Raw genomic sequence first — 14,518 nt, 5'->3', positions numbered from 1 at the left:
CATCAGTAAGTTTTTCAAGTTCTCTTCACTTTCAGCAAACAAGGTTGTGTCATCTGCATAACACAGGTTGTTAATGAGTCTTCCTCCAATCCCGATGGCCTATTCTTCTTCATATTGTGCAGCTCCTCAGATTATTTGCTCAGCATACAGATTGAATAGGTATGGTGAAAGGATACAATCCTGACACACACCTTTCCTGACTTTAAACAATGCAGTATCCCCTTGTTCTGTTCAAACAACTGCCTCGTGATCCATGTGCAGATTCTTCATGAGCACAATTATGTGTTCTGGAATTCCCATTCTCTGTAATCGTATCCATAATTTATTATGATCCACACAGTGGAATCCCTTTGCAAAGTCAATAAAACACAGGTAAACATCTTTTTGGTATTCTCTGCTTTCAGCCAGAATCCACCCAACATCAGCTATGATATCCCTGATTCCACATCCTCTTCTAAATCTGGCTTGAATTTCTGGCAGTTCCTTGTTGATATACTGCTGCAGGCACTTTTGAATGATCTTCAGCAAAATTTTACTTGCATGTGATATTAATGATAGTGTTCGATATTTTCTGCATTTGGTTGGATCACGTTTCTTGGAAATAGGCATAAATATGGATCTCTTCCAGTTGGTTGGCCAGGTAGCGGTCTTTCAAATTTCCATATATGGGTGAGCACTTCCAGTTCTGCATCCATTTGTTGAAACATCTCAGTTGGTATTCCATCAATTCCAGGAGCCCTGTTTCTCGCCGATACCTTCAGTGCAGCTTGGACTTTTTCCTTCAGTACCATCAGTTCTTGATCATATGTTACCTCCTGAAATGGTTGAACATCGACCAATTCTTTTTGATATAGTGACTGTGTATTCTTTCCATCTTCTTTTGATGCTTCCTGCGTCATTTAATATTTTCCCCATAGAATCCTTCACTATTGCAACACGAGGCTTGGATTTTTTCTTCAGTTCTTTTACCTCGAGAAATGCTGAGCGTATTCTTCCCTTTTGGTTTTCTATCTCCTGGTCTTTGGGCATGTCATTATAATACTTTACTTTGTCTTCTCGAGCCACCTTTTGAAATATTCTGTTCAGCTCTTTTACTTCATCATTTTTTTCCTTTTGCTTTGGCTATACTGATGTTCAAGAGCAAGTTTCAGAGTCTCTTCTTAGATCCATTTAGGTCTTTTCTTTCTCTCCTGTCTTTTTAATGACCTCTTGCTTTCTTCATGTACGATGTCCTTGATGTCATTTCACAGCTCATCTGCTCTTTGGTCATTAGTATTCAATGCATCAAATCTATTCTTGAGATGGTCTCTAAATTCAGGTGAGATATACTCAAGGTTGTACTTTGGCTCTCGTGGACTTGTTCTAATTTTCTTCAGTTTCAACTTGAACTTGCATATGAGCAATTGATGGCCCGTTCTGTAGTCAATCCCTGGTGGATTCAAACTGCTGACTTTTTGGTTAGCAGCCTAACTCTTAACCACTATGCTACCAGGGTTGCTGGCCACTAGCACAGGCCCTTGCAATTCCTTTTATGGTTGTTGAGTTACTGCCTTGCCCTCAGTGCTTTCAGTTTCATATTACCCTAATTCCATTAGATAGTTGCTTTATTTACTTATCGGTCCTCTTGAGGAAATCTTGCAAGTCCCAGGCCATAGGAGGAGTGAAATAAAAGCCTAAAGATCCAGAGAGAGACAGAGAAGTAAGAGAAATCATTTCACCTAACTGAGGAGAAAAAAAACAGGTAAGAACTCTTACTACTTTCTCATCAACTAGCTTTCCCTCCACCTTCAAAAGATCTCTGCTGCAGGACATAGAGGCTGCGACAAAGTTGGGGCAGGGTGGGAAGAGATTATAAGAGACAGTTTTTTTTAAAAAAAAAAAAAACTACCAGCACCAAGTTAGGCTGCACTGAGCTTGAGTACTTTAGATGGAATCCTTGCCTAGTCAGGCAGCAGAGCGTCCCTGAGGGCTCATTGCTGTGCTCTGGGTTGAATCAGTCACCAGCAGAGGTGAGACCTAAACTGAGAACTTGAAATGCTTTAGGATTGTCTTTTTCTTCTTGACATTGTCTGTACCAACTGGGCAAAAAATGAAATTATCATTGACTTTGAAGGAACTTGCTCAATACTGTTCCAACTGCAGTTAAGAAACTAAAAGGGCTCCTGATGTGTTATTTTTATAAGAACAAAATAACAATAAATGAGATGCAGGGTAAAAAGCTCATCGAATGTGTTAAAGACAAAGAAAGAGAAAACTGAAACTCAGAGTTTCGTGAATATAATTTTCTTTTTTAAATAATTTTTATTGTGCTTTAAGTGAAAGTTTACAAATCAAGTCAGTCTGTCACATATAAGTTTATATACACCTTACTCCATACTCCCACTTACTCTCCCCCAAATGAGTCAGCCAGCTCCCTCCGTCTAGTCTCTCTTTTAGTGATGCTTTTGCCAGTTCATAAAAAAAATTAAAAAACCCCTCTCTACCCTCCCATCTCCCCTCCAGACAGGACATGCCAATACAGTCTCAAGTGTCCACCTGATGCAAGTAGCTCACTCTTCACCAGCATCTCTCTCCAGTCCAGTCCCTTCCATGTCTGATGAGTTGTCTTCAGGAATGGTTCCTGTCCTGGGCCAACAGAAGGTTTGGGGACCATGACCACAGGGATTCTTCTAGTCTCGGTCAGACCATTAAGTCTGCTCTTTTTATGAGAATTTGGGGTTTGCATCCCACTGATCTCCTGCTCCCTCAGGGGTTCTCTGTTGTGCTCCCTGTCAGGGCAGTCATTGGTTGTGGCCGGGCATCATCTAGCTCTTCTGGTCTCAGGATGATGTAAGTCTCTGGTTCGTGCAGCTCTTTCTGTCTCTTGGGCTCATAGTTATTGTGTGACCTTGGTGTTCTTCATTCTCCTTTGATCCAGGTGGGTTGAGACAAATTGATGCATCTTAGATGGCCGCTAGTTAGCATTTAAGACCCCAGACACCACACTTCAAAGTGGGATGCAGAATGTTTTCGTAATAGAATTATTTTGCCAATTGACTTAGAAGTCCCCTTAAGCCGTAGTCCCCAAAACCCCACCCTTGCTCTGCTGACCTTCGAAACATTCAGATTATCCCGGAAACTTCTTTGCTTTTGTCCAGTCCAGTTGAGCTGACCTTCCCCGTATTGAGTATTGTCCTTCTCTTCACCTAAAGTAGTTCTTATCTACTAACTAATCAGTAAATAACCCTCTCCCATCCTCCCTCCCTCCCCCCCTCATACCCACAAAAGTATGTGGTCTTCTCAGTTTATACTATTTCTCAAGATTTATAATAGTGGTCTTATACAGTATTTGTCCTTTTGCATCTGACTAATTTCACTCAGCATAATGCCTTCCAGGTTCCTCCATGTTATGAAATGTTTCACAGATTCATCACTGTTCTTTATCGATGCATAGTATTCCATTGTGTGAATATACCATAATTTATTTGACCATTCATTTGTTGATGGACACCTGGGTTGCTTCCAGCTTTTTGCTATTGTAAACAGTGCTGCAATAAACATGGGTGTGCATATATCTGTTCTTGTAAAGGCTCTTCTTTCTCTAGGGCATATTCCGAGGAGTGGGATTTCTGGGTTGTATGGTAGTTCTATTTCTAACTGTTTAAGATAACGCCAAATAGATTTCCAAAGTGGTTGTACCATTTTACATTCCCACCAGCAGTGTAGAAGAGTTCCAATCTCCCCGCAGCCTCTCCAACATTTATTATTTTGTGTTTTTTGGATTAATGCCAGCCTTGTTGGAGTGAGATGGAATCTCATCGTAGTTTAAATTTGTATTTCTCTTTTGGCTAATGATCAAGAGCATTTTCTCATGTATGTGTTAGCTGCCTGAATATCTTCTTTAGTGAAGTGTGTGTTCATATTCTTTGCCCACTTTTTGATTGGGTTGGTTGTCTTTTTGTGGTTGAGTTTTAACAGAACCATATAGATTTTAGAGATCAGGCGCTGGTCGGAGATGTCATAGCTGAAAATTCTTTCCCAATCGGAAGGTGGCATTTTTACTCTTTTGGTGAAGTCTTTAGATGAGCATAGGTGTTTAATTTTTAGGAGTTCCCAGTTAGTAATGTTTTGTATACTGTTTATGCTATGTATTAGGGCTCCTAGTGTTGTCCCTATTTTTTCTTCCATGACCTTTATCGTTTTAGATTTTATATTTAGGTCTTTGATTCTTGAGTTCTTTTTTGTGCATGGTGTGACGTATTGGTCTTGTTTCGTTTTTTTGCACATGGATGTCCAGTTATGCCAGCACCATTCATTAAACAGACTGTTTTTTCCACATTTAACTGACTTTGGGCCTTTGTCAAATATTAGCTGCTCATATGTGGATGGATTTATGTATGGATTCTCAATTCTGTTCCATTGGTCCATGTATCTGTTGTTGTACCAGTACCAGGCTGTTTTGACTACTGTGGCAGTATAATAGGTTCTAAAATCAGGTAGAGTGAGATGTCCCACTTTGTTCTTGTTTTTGAGTAATGCTTTACTTCTCCAGGGCCTCTTTCCCTTCCGTATGAAGTTGGTGATTTGTTTCTCCATCTCATTAAAAAATGGCATCGGAATTTGGATCAGAATTGCATTGTATGTATAGATCGCTTTTGGTAGAAGAGACATTTTTACAATGCTAAGTCTTCCTATCCTTGAACAAGGTATGTTTTTCCACTTACATGGGCCTCTTTTGGTTTCTAGCAGTAGTGTCCTGTAGTTTTCTTTCTATAGGTCTTTTACATCTCTGATAAGATTTATTCCTAAGTATTTTATCTTCTTGGGGGCTACTGTAAAGGGTATTGATTTGGTGATTTCCTCTTCAATGTTCTTTTTGTTGGTGTAGAGGAAGCCAACTGATTTTTGTATGTTTATCTTGTGTGCTGACACTATGCTGAACTCGTCTATTAGTTTTTCTAGTTTTCTTGAGGATTTTTTAGGGTTTTCTGTGGGTAAGATCATGTCATCTGCAAATAGAAACACTTTTACTTCTTCCCTACCAATCTGGATCCCGTTTATTTCTTTATCTAGCCTCATTGCTCTGGCTAGGACTTCCAGCACAATGTTGAATAAGAATGGTGATGAAGGGCATCCTTGTCTAGTTCCCAATTTCAAGAGGAATGCTTTCAGACTCTCTGGTTTAGGATAGTGTCGGCTGTTGGCTTTGTGTAAATGCCCTTTATTATGTTGAGGAATTGTCCTTCTATTCCTATTTTGCTGAGAATTTTTATCATGAGTGGGTGTTAAACTTTGTCAAATGCCTTTTCTGCATCAATCGATAAGATCATTTGGGTCTTGCCTTTTGTTTTATTTATATGATGGATTACGTTAATTGTTTTTCTAATGTTGAACCATCCCTGCATACCTGGTATGAATTCCACTTGGTCATGGTGAATTATTTTTTTGATATGTTGTTGAATTCTGTTGGCTAGAATTTCACTGAGAATTTTTGCCTCTAAGTTCATGAGGGATATAGGTCTGTAATTTTCTTTTTTGTGGTGTTTTTACCTGGTTTTGGTATCAGGGATATGCTAGCTTCATAGAATGAGTTTGGAAGTATTCTGTCCTTTTCTATGCTCTAAAACACCGTTAGTAGTAGTGGTGGTAACTCTTCTCTGAAAGTTTGGTAGATCTCTGCTGTGAAGCCATCTGGGCCAGGGCTTTTTCTTTGTTGGAAGTTTTTTGATTACCTTTTCAATCTCTTTTTTTGTTATGGGTTTATTAAGTTGTTCTACCTCTGTTCATGTTAGTTTAGGTAGGAAGTGTGTTTCTAGAAATTCATCTATTTCTTCTAGGTTTTCAAATTTGTTACAGTACAATTTTTTGTAGTAATCTGATACTACTCTTTTAATTTCAGTTGGGTCTGTTGTAATATCACCCATCACATTTCTTATTCGGTATATTTGCTTCCTCTCCTGTTTTTCTTTGGTCAGTTTGGCCAATGGTTTATCAATTTTGTTAATTTTTTCAGAGACACAGCTTTTGATCTTGTTAACTCTTTCAATTGTTTTTCTGTGTTCTATTTCATTTAATTCTGCTCTATTGTTTATTATTTGCTCTTTTCTGGTGACTGAGAGTTTCTTTTGTTGCTCTCTTTCTATTTGTTTAAGTTGTAGGGATAATTCTTTGATTTTGGCCCTTTTTTCTTTTTGTATGTGTGCATTTATTGGTATAAATTGACCTCTGAGCACTGCTTTTGGTGTGTCCCAAAGGTTCTGATAGGAAGTGTTTTCCTTCTCATTGGATTCTCTGAATTACTTTATTCCATCCTTCGTGTCTTCTATAACACAGTCATTTTTGAGCCGGGTATTGTTTAGTTTCCAAGTATTTGATTTCTTTTCCCTGGTTTTTCTGTTACTGATTTCTACTTTTATGGCCTTATGGTTAGTGAAGATGCTTTGCAATATGTCGGTGTTTTGGATTCTGCTTAGGCTTGCTTTATGACCTAATATGTGGTCTCTTCTAGAGAATGTTCCATGTGCACTAGAAAAGAAAATATACTCAGCTGCTGTTGAGTGGAGTGTTCTGTATATGTCTATGAAGTCAAGTTGGTTGATTGTGGCATTTGGATCTTCTGTGTCTTTATTGAGCTTCTTTCTGGATGCTCTTTCTTTCACCACAAGAGGTATGTTGAGGTCTCCTACTATAATTGTGGAGCAGTCTCTCTCACTTTTCAATGCTGTGAGAGTTTGTTGTATCTTGCAGCCCTGTTATTGGGTGCATAAATATTTAATATGGTTATATCTTCTTGGTGTATTGTCCCTTTAATCATTATATAGTGTCCTTCCTTATCCTTTCTGATCGATTTAACTTTAAAGTCTATTTTGTCAGAAATTAATATTGCCACTCCTGCTCTTTTTTTATTGTTGTTTTCTTGATACTTTTTTTGCCATTGTTTGAGATTTAGTTTGTGTCTCTAGGTGTAATGTGTGTCTCTTGTAGGCAGCATATAGACGATTCGTGTTTTTGTATCCATTCTGCCACTCTCTGTCTCTTTATTGGTGCATTTAGTCCATTTACATTCAGTGTAATCATGGATGGGTATGAGTTTAGTGTTGTCATTTTGATGTCTTTTTTTAGTGTTTTTGACAGTTTCTTTTTGCCACTTAATGTTTTGTGCTGAGTAGTTTATCTTTATATATTGTCTTTTCCTCTTGTTTGTTGTTGATTTTGTTTCTGCTGAGTCTCTATCTTTTTCTTTTTTTTATTTTGATGAGTAGGATTGTTAGTCTCCTTTGTGGCTAGCTTAATATTTACTTCTATTTTTGTAAGTTTAAACCTAATTTTTACCTCTTTATATTGCCTTGTCTTCCTCTTCATATGAAAGATCTTTGACTTCATTTCTTATGAAGGACTCCTTTAATTGGAATAACATCATTTTATCCCGCAGGTATTGATGGAAAGCTTACCATGGGCAAGGGTACAGACAATCGATGACAAAGATGTAAAAGTGAGAGAAACAGTTTCTGTCATAATGGTACTTGGAAGTAAATGGATGCAAACATTAGATACACATAGGTGTACTTTATATAGAACAGTGATGCTCAACCTTTGTTGTGCAACGTATCATATGTGGGTCTTGCTGAAGGGCAACTTCTGATCAGTAGGTCTGAGGCAGGACCTGACAATCTGCATTTCTGGCAAGCTTCCAGGAAATGCTAATGGCATTTACGTTGTGGTGGAAAAAGCTGAAAATAGACATACCAGAATTGCACAGAATAGAGGTGTCATCACACCACTCACAATGAATATAACCAGTTGTTCTCCATTTGAAGGTCTGAAGAGTCTGGTGCTGACCTACGTCAATGCCATCAGCAGTGGGGATTTGCCCTGCATGGAAAATGCAGTACTTGCCTTGGCCCAGATAGAGAACTCAGCCACAGTGCAAAAGACCATTGCCTTCTATGACCAACAGATGAGCCAAAAGGTGCAGCTGCCCACAGAAACCCTGCAGGAGCTGCTGGATCTGCACAGGGCCAGTGAGAGAGAGGCCATTGGAGTCTTCATCAAGAACTCATCAAAGACATAAAGCATTTATCTCAAAAGGAATTCTGGTAATTTCCTCTCTAGTTTATATGAATTAGAGTCTTGCAAGGGAAAATACTACTTGGAAATAAAACGGGGATTTGTTTTTCAGAGTAGCAATTATTAGTAGACTTTAAAATGATGACAGCCACCAATTTATAATCAGAAGAACCAATTTTAGTATTATGGACTCAAAGTTTTGAAACATTTTTTTTTCTTTCATGAATCAGCTAACAGTCTTCCCTTTAATTAAGTTCATATAACTGGTAATCAGATCTTCTAAATAGATTACATGCCCACGATTACCTTACTGACTTTATTTCATACTAACCAAAAGCAAGAAATGTTTGGTCTTAGTTATCTTGAGCAGGCTTACATTGCTACACCCTTATTCCATATATGACAATCATTGGTCTAATTTGAAAAGCGGAAGTTTACTAGTAAAATTGCAGTATAATCTAGTAATCTCTGGTCTGACCATCACCTCCAAGGACAAATGGGCCTAGAAAGTCCAAGTCAGGAGAAAGTATATATTTCTGGTAAGGTATTGATAAGTTTCTAGGGTTCATAGACTATTTTGAAAAGCATTTCTAGAAATTCCAAGGTCTTGCTAATATTTTTTTCCTGTTGTTCTCCCTACTTCCTATTCTTACATTAAAGGCCCAGCTAGGGAAAAAATGGGATGACTTTTGTAAACAGAATCTTCAAGCATCATCAGATCATTGTTCAGCTTTACTTCAGGATATTTTTAGTCCTCTAGAAGTGAAGCAGAGGGTTTATTCTAAACCAGGGGGTATCGTCTCTTCATTCATAAGTCACAAGAACTGAAGAAAAAGTACCTGCAGGAACCCAGGAAGGGAATACAGGTAACCAAGATTAACTGTCAATTCTGGGAAGCTGCTGAGGTGCCTCTTTGAAACACCAATGTAATCAAGGGTAATTGCACACCAGTTGGCATAAAGTTGACTCTTACTCATGGTGACTCCATGGGTGTAAGAGAAGAACTGTGCTACATAAGGTTTTTAGTGACTTATTTTTCAGAAACAGATTACCAGTCTTTTCTTTTGAGGTTCCTCTGGGTGGAACCCAAACCACTTACTTTTTGGTTAGCAACCAAGTGTGTTAAACGTTTGTACCACTCAGAGACTCTTAATTGCACACAAATGTGCCCTATTGTCTGCATATCATTTACTCTTTCCTTCAATAAACATGTACAGGGAGCCTGTTATACTAGATAAGTCCTAGGTGCTCATCAAAGAGAGTGCAACTAACACTGCCAGGATAGCCCACTATTACAACTAATCACTGATGATGCAAAGGAAAAAACTCCAATGATAATCATTTAAGCAAATATGGTAACTTGTTAATTTAGCCTTTAAACTGGATTTAAGGACACCAGGATCCAAGAGTTCAAACAATGTCATCAACTCTTTCTGTCCCTTGTTCCCTCAGACCCACCACTTCTCACCCAGCCTTCTGCCTCTATCTCCATCCCTATGATCTACTTTCTTCACGATAGCTTCATTATCCAGCAATCTTGCTCCATATATAACCACAGCATCAACAACTCCAAACTCAAAGCCCTCAGTGTAAAAAGGACCAAGACTCTCTGTCTCTCAGTAGCTGTATCAGTCACCTATGAAGGACTCTGCTTAGTGACGCACTCTGATTGGCCAGCCTGGGAGCATGTGCCCACTTGTGACAGTGAACCTTGACTGCTAGTCCCATCAGATTCAAAAAGAATAGTCCCTAGAGGAAAATATGGTGAACTGACAACTCGGGAACAAATGCTTACAGCCATTTCCTACTGCTAACTCTGTGTTCCCTGAGTCCTAACGCTGAAGAGATTCTGCAGAAATACTTGATGTCCAAGGAGTCTGTGGCTGATGAAATTCTACAGACAGACCTGATTCTCACAGAAAAAAAAAAAGGAAACTGAAGATGAGGAGCGAGTCAAGAAACTAGACAGACAAATGCTCCTAAAAGTTTAAATAATTTGGGTGGATAAACCTGTGATCTTCAAACTAGAGCAAGAACAGCAAAGATGTGTTTGAGCTGAGGTAGTCATTTCTGAGTGGGACATAATACAATCAGCAGCCTTATGGTTGCTTGGGGGTGAAAAAATGGTCAGAGGGAATTTCATCTATGAAGTAACAACAGTAACAAGTAAGTGTGGAAGAAAAAAAGGAGGTAACACTATAAACCTACTGAAAATTTCTTCCTTTTTCTCCTAGTGGAATGTGTGAAAGCTGAATCTACACAGGCTGCACTAAAAATATTGGAGGAAATGCACACAAAACGTCAGCAGATAATGAAACAGAAAGAAAGAAAAGAGTCATCAGGAACGCGTGAAACAATTGACTGAGAAGGTGTAGAGGGATAGGACTCAATTGTTGGCACAAGAGGGCATCCTAGCTCTCAAACTTCAGGTATTTAATTGTCTCATTTCAGTTTTGTCTTCCACTGCTCCAAATTAAAAAACAGCATGGAGGTTATAGCTTTAGGTCAAAAATAAGAACTTTACCAGCTGCTCATTATTACCTTACTGCTTCTATCTGTGCCCAATTTCTTGTCTTTTACATGAAGATTTAGATGGAATTTTTCATCATTAAATCACTCGATAAACAGTAGCTATTAATTGCCAGGCTCTACACAAACAGCTTTCCGTATATTACATATTGGAATCCTCGTCTTATGGCACAGGAACTATTATATTCTCTTTTTTTAAATGAGAAAACTGTAATTTCATGACAGATACATTATTTCTCTGGGTTATACCTCCTTGAAAAATATCCAACTTACCTTTCTTACTGAGGGGAGTTCACAATGATTTTGTTTCTGCCATACCTTGTAGGACTCTCTGTAAGCACTCTAATGAGTAGGAAGATTCCCTAACCATCCACCCACTTAACCACACTGCTTAAGTGCCCAGTCTGCCAGTACATTCCTGTTCTTTAGTCATGCTATGAATCCATGTTGAGCATAAATGTTGGCCCAGAAATGCAGTATTGGCTACTACAGACCTGATCTTAACTTTTTTCTCTACTTCCAGCAAAATTCTGGAGTCTTGAACTGAATTCCATGATCAGACATTACCCCTGATTCTCAGCATCATATAGAAACCTTCCTGTTAGATTTCAAACATTCTACTAGTACATATATATGAAAATCCATACAGGTGAGAGGTGAAGCAAAAAAAAAAAAAAAAGTATGTGGGTGTGGGGACACAATTTTCACAGAATAGTTGTGTTCAATGTAAAACAACAATATTTTAGGTACTATAAAAAATAACAATTCTGAAACTACAGAAAAATGCTCAAGAGAAATTAATAGCAAGGATAGAAGACTCAGAGAGTGATATGATAAAAGTGAAGAGAGGAAATTATTTCAAGAAAAAATGCCAAAAGCGTTTGAGAATTAGTGGAAGTACTACAAGGGAAACTAACTTAGCAATTACGGAACAAGTTTAGTGATCCTATTTTATACTGTGTGAGTTTAAGTATTCTCTTTTCCTCTTTAGGAACAGGAGCAACTTCTTAAGGAAGAATTTAAAGAAGAGAGAATAAAACTGCAGAAGGAGATCCAAGATCTCCAGATAAGAAGCATAGAGATAAGTATATTAGGTATCATAATCTAATAATCCAAAGAATAGAGCTTTCCTCTCCCACATCCTCTCACCAGGAAACAAGTTACATGAGCAACTTGAGAACATCAGTCAATTTTCACTAAAGAAAACTTGAAATCGTGATGCTTGTACTTTTTTTGAGCCATAAAGTTTGCAAAGATGCAGCTTAAGTGAGAAGTCAATGTGTGTTACCTACTGAGGCTATTCATTTCATGTTTACTTGTAATGCTTAATGTTTAAAATAAACGTCACCTGAATCCTATATTTGAAGTCACACACATTGGTTCTAGAGAGGTTATAAATTTTGTAATTGGGGTGTATTTCACAAAGAGAAGGTATCAGGCCAGTTCAGTTCAGGGTTGACTTTTTCTTCCTTTTCTACACCATCCTTCTATATACCCTCAGCATCATCCCCTTAATCAAGGATTTACTTGTGTCCTGGAATGGGGTTGGAGTGTTGAGAATATGCAGTAAATCAGAGTAGGGCTTAATAAAGTCTTTCAGCAAAGTTGAGCTTTACTCCCTTCAATTGGTCAATGGGCCATGCAATGGGTACAATAAGAGGGAAGTGCTCATCTACCACCAGTGTTAGAGACAACTAGCCTAGCTTCAGTGTGTAGACAGTGTACAGCTCTCAAATGGCTGGAGGATGCAGGGTTTGTAGATACTGTTGGGGTTTCTGGGTCCTGGAGAGTTCACAACTGTAAGAGTGGATGTACAAGTGTAGACTCAGCCTTCTTTGTCCCTATGAGACTCATCTTAGCTCCTAAGGCCCTTTTTTAGTGTGTACAATACAAGTGGAAAATGATCACCCCAAAAGAAAAATAGTCCCAGGGAATTTTTTTACGCAGTAGCAACAATAACAAATAAATGTGGAAAGAAGTCCATGCTGCAATTCCACCTGAATTTTTCTTCTTCTTTTCTTTCTCATTGAAACTTGTGATAGCTGAATTTGTACAAGATGCAAAAAAAAAAATGTTGGATGAAATGCAAATAAAGTATCAGCAGATGATGGAATAGAAACAAAAGTGTGACCAGAAACAAGTAAATCAATTTATTGAGAAGATGGAGAGGGATACAAAACAGTTATTCACAGAGCTCAATAGGACTCCAGCACTTAACCTCCAGGTATACAATTGTATCATCTCAATTTTGACTTCCATTGGCCCCAGATCAGAATACATAATAGGGGAAGAGAATGTCACCCAGAAATAGACCTTTCTAGTCCAGACGCAATATTACATTTTCATTCCCTCTGATTGTAATTCCACACTTACTGCTTCTTTAATCAAAAGCCAAACTCATCGCCATAGAGTAGATTCCGACTCTTAGTACTTGGAGGTATGTGCGATATTCCAGTCATGTGGAGGTGAGCCATCCTGGATTACGAGGAGGCATGTGAAACGTAGTCAAACAGAGAATAAAATGAACCAGTATTCCTGAAGACTTTTTTTAAATAATATATTTTACTGTGTTTTTGGCGAAAATTTACCCAGGAAGTTAAGTTCCTATTTGACAATTTTCACACAAATTGTTCAGTGACATCAGTTGCATTTTTCAAAATGTGTCAACATTCTCTTTAATTGTGGCCTGGTTGTTCCATTTCTAGTGCTCTGGTTTCCCTGCCCCTTTATGTTCTCATCTTTGCTTTAAAGTAAACATAGACATTTTGGTCTCATACAGATGGTTTTTCAGTAGAGTACCATACTTATGGGTGATATCATTTATTTTGTGTACCACTCTGCTATTTCACTAAAAGGTGATCTCAAGTGATAGTTTTGGTTCAAAGTTTAGAGGCAATAGTCTCAGGGAGTCCTCTGGTCTCAAGGGTCCAGTTAGTCTGGATTTTTGTAAAAATTTGAGTTTTGTTCTACATTTTTCTACCATTATGTCAAGGACCAAATATTGTGAGCCCAGTCAGAATGGTAGGTGATGGTAGCCAGGCACCATCTAGTTCTTCTGGCCTCAGGGTAGATGAGGCTGTGGCTCATGTAGGCTATCAGCCTTCTAGATTTGTTTCTTCTCTGAGATTTTGGTTATCTTCTTACTCTTTCTGCTTCTTTTGAGGAGAGATCAATAGTTATATCTTAGATGGCCACTCACAAGCTTTTAAGATCACAGACACTACTCCCTTCACTAGGATCCAGAACATGAACTTTGTGAACTATATCATGACAGTTGACTGAGTAGTCCCATGAGACTATGGTCCTAGGCTATTCTGTTGACTTTTTGTATCAGAATGATGGACTGTTTAACTTTGAAATCTTATTAGAGAGAGAAATAAACTTTCACCTTATTCATTAAGTAGAATATTATTTTTTAGAGAAATGAGCTATTGGAGACAAGCAATACCTTAAATGCCATCATCAATATCACCAGGGATTATAGGAATAATTAAGGAAGAGATTTATGATCTGCCAATGCCAGGCTATACACTTTTCCCTTAGAAATGTACAAAAAGTAGGAATTTGGTATACCTGTGCCACAGCAGGAAGGCATTATGCATGTGCCTTGAATAACCATTAGAGGATTTTGGGGTCTTGTATTTTACTGACAGACTCTTCTGGATTTGCAGGAAATCAAGGCATTTAGACCCATCATGATGGCCCCCATTTGTCTAGTGGAAAACCAGAAAGAGCAGCTGATGGTGAATCCAAATGCATTAAAAATTCTTGATGAGATATCCCAGCCTGTGATGGTGGTAGCCATTGTAGGGCTGTATCGTACAGGAGAATCCTACCTGATGAACCACCTGGTAGGGCAGAACTCTGGTGAGTGTTGTTCTGGGGCAGGGGCCAATAGCTTGAAACCAGTGATACAGCAGGATGATCACGCCTCCTCTAGGAT

General features: G+C 38.4%; 1 protein-coding gene across 1 annotated transcript in view; it reads left to right on the top strand.

Annotated features, from left to right (window-relative positions):
* Window positions 1–1,553: 1,553 nt before the first annotated feature.
* Window positions 1,554–14,518, top strand: part of LOC100663892 (guanylate-binding protein 6-like) — a 38,950-nt gene continuing 25,985 nt past the window's right edge. The window contains exons 1-7 of the mRNA XM_064282197.1: window positions 1,554–1,741; window positions 7,797–8,912; window positions 10,281–10,475; window positions 11,099–11,224; window positions 11,567–11,669; window positions 12,618–12,799; window positions 14,247–14,442. Of these exons, the coding sequence (XP_064138267.1) occupies window positions 12,737–12,799; window positions 14,247–14,442 (259 nt within the window). The 5' untranslated portion in view covers window positions 1,554–1,741; window positions 7,797–8,912; window positions 10,281–10,475; ... (1 more) ...; window positions 11,567–11,669; window positions 12,618–12,736. The remainder of the gene's footprint in view (window positions 1,742–7,796; window positions 8,913–10,280; window positions 10,476–11,098; window positions 11,225–11,566; window positions 11,670–12,617; window positions 12,800–14,246; window positions 14,443–14,518) is intronic.

Source organism: Loxodonta africana, chromosome 3 (genome assembly GCF_030014295.1).
Source record: "Loxodonta africana isolate mLoxAfr1 chromosome 3, mLoxAfr1.hap2, whole genome shotgun sequence".
NCBI classification, from domain to species: domain Eukaryota; kingdom Metazoa; phylum Chordata; class Mammalia; order Proboscidea; family Elephantidae; genus Loxodonta; species Loxodonta africana.
Note: the sequence above shows the minus strand (reverse complement) of the source record. Positions and strands in the feature narration are given on the sequence as shown.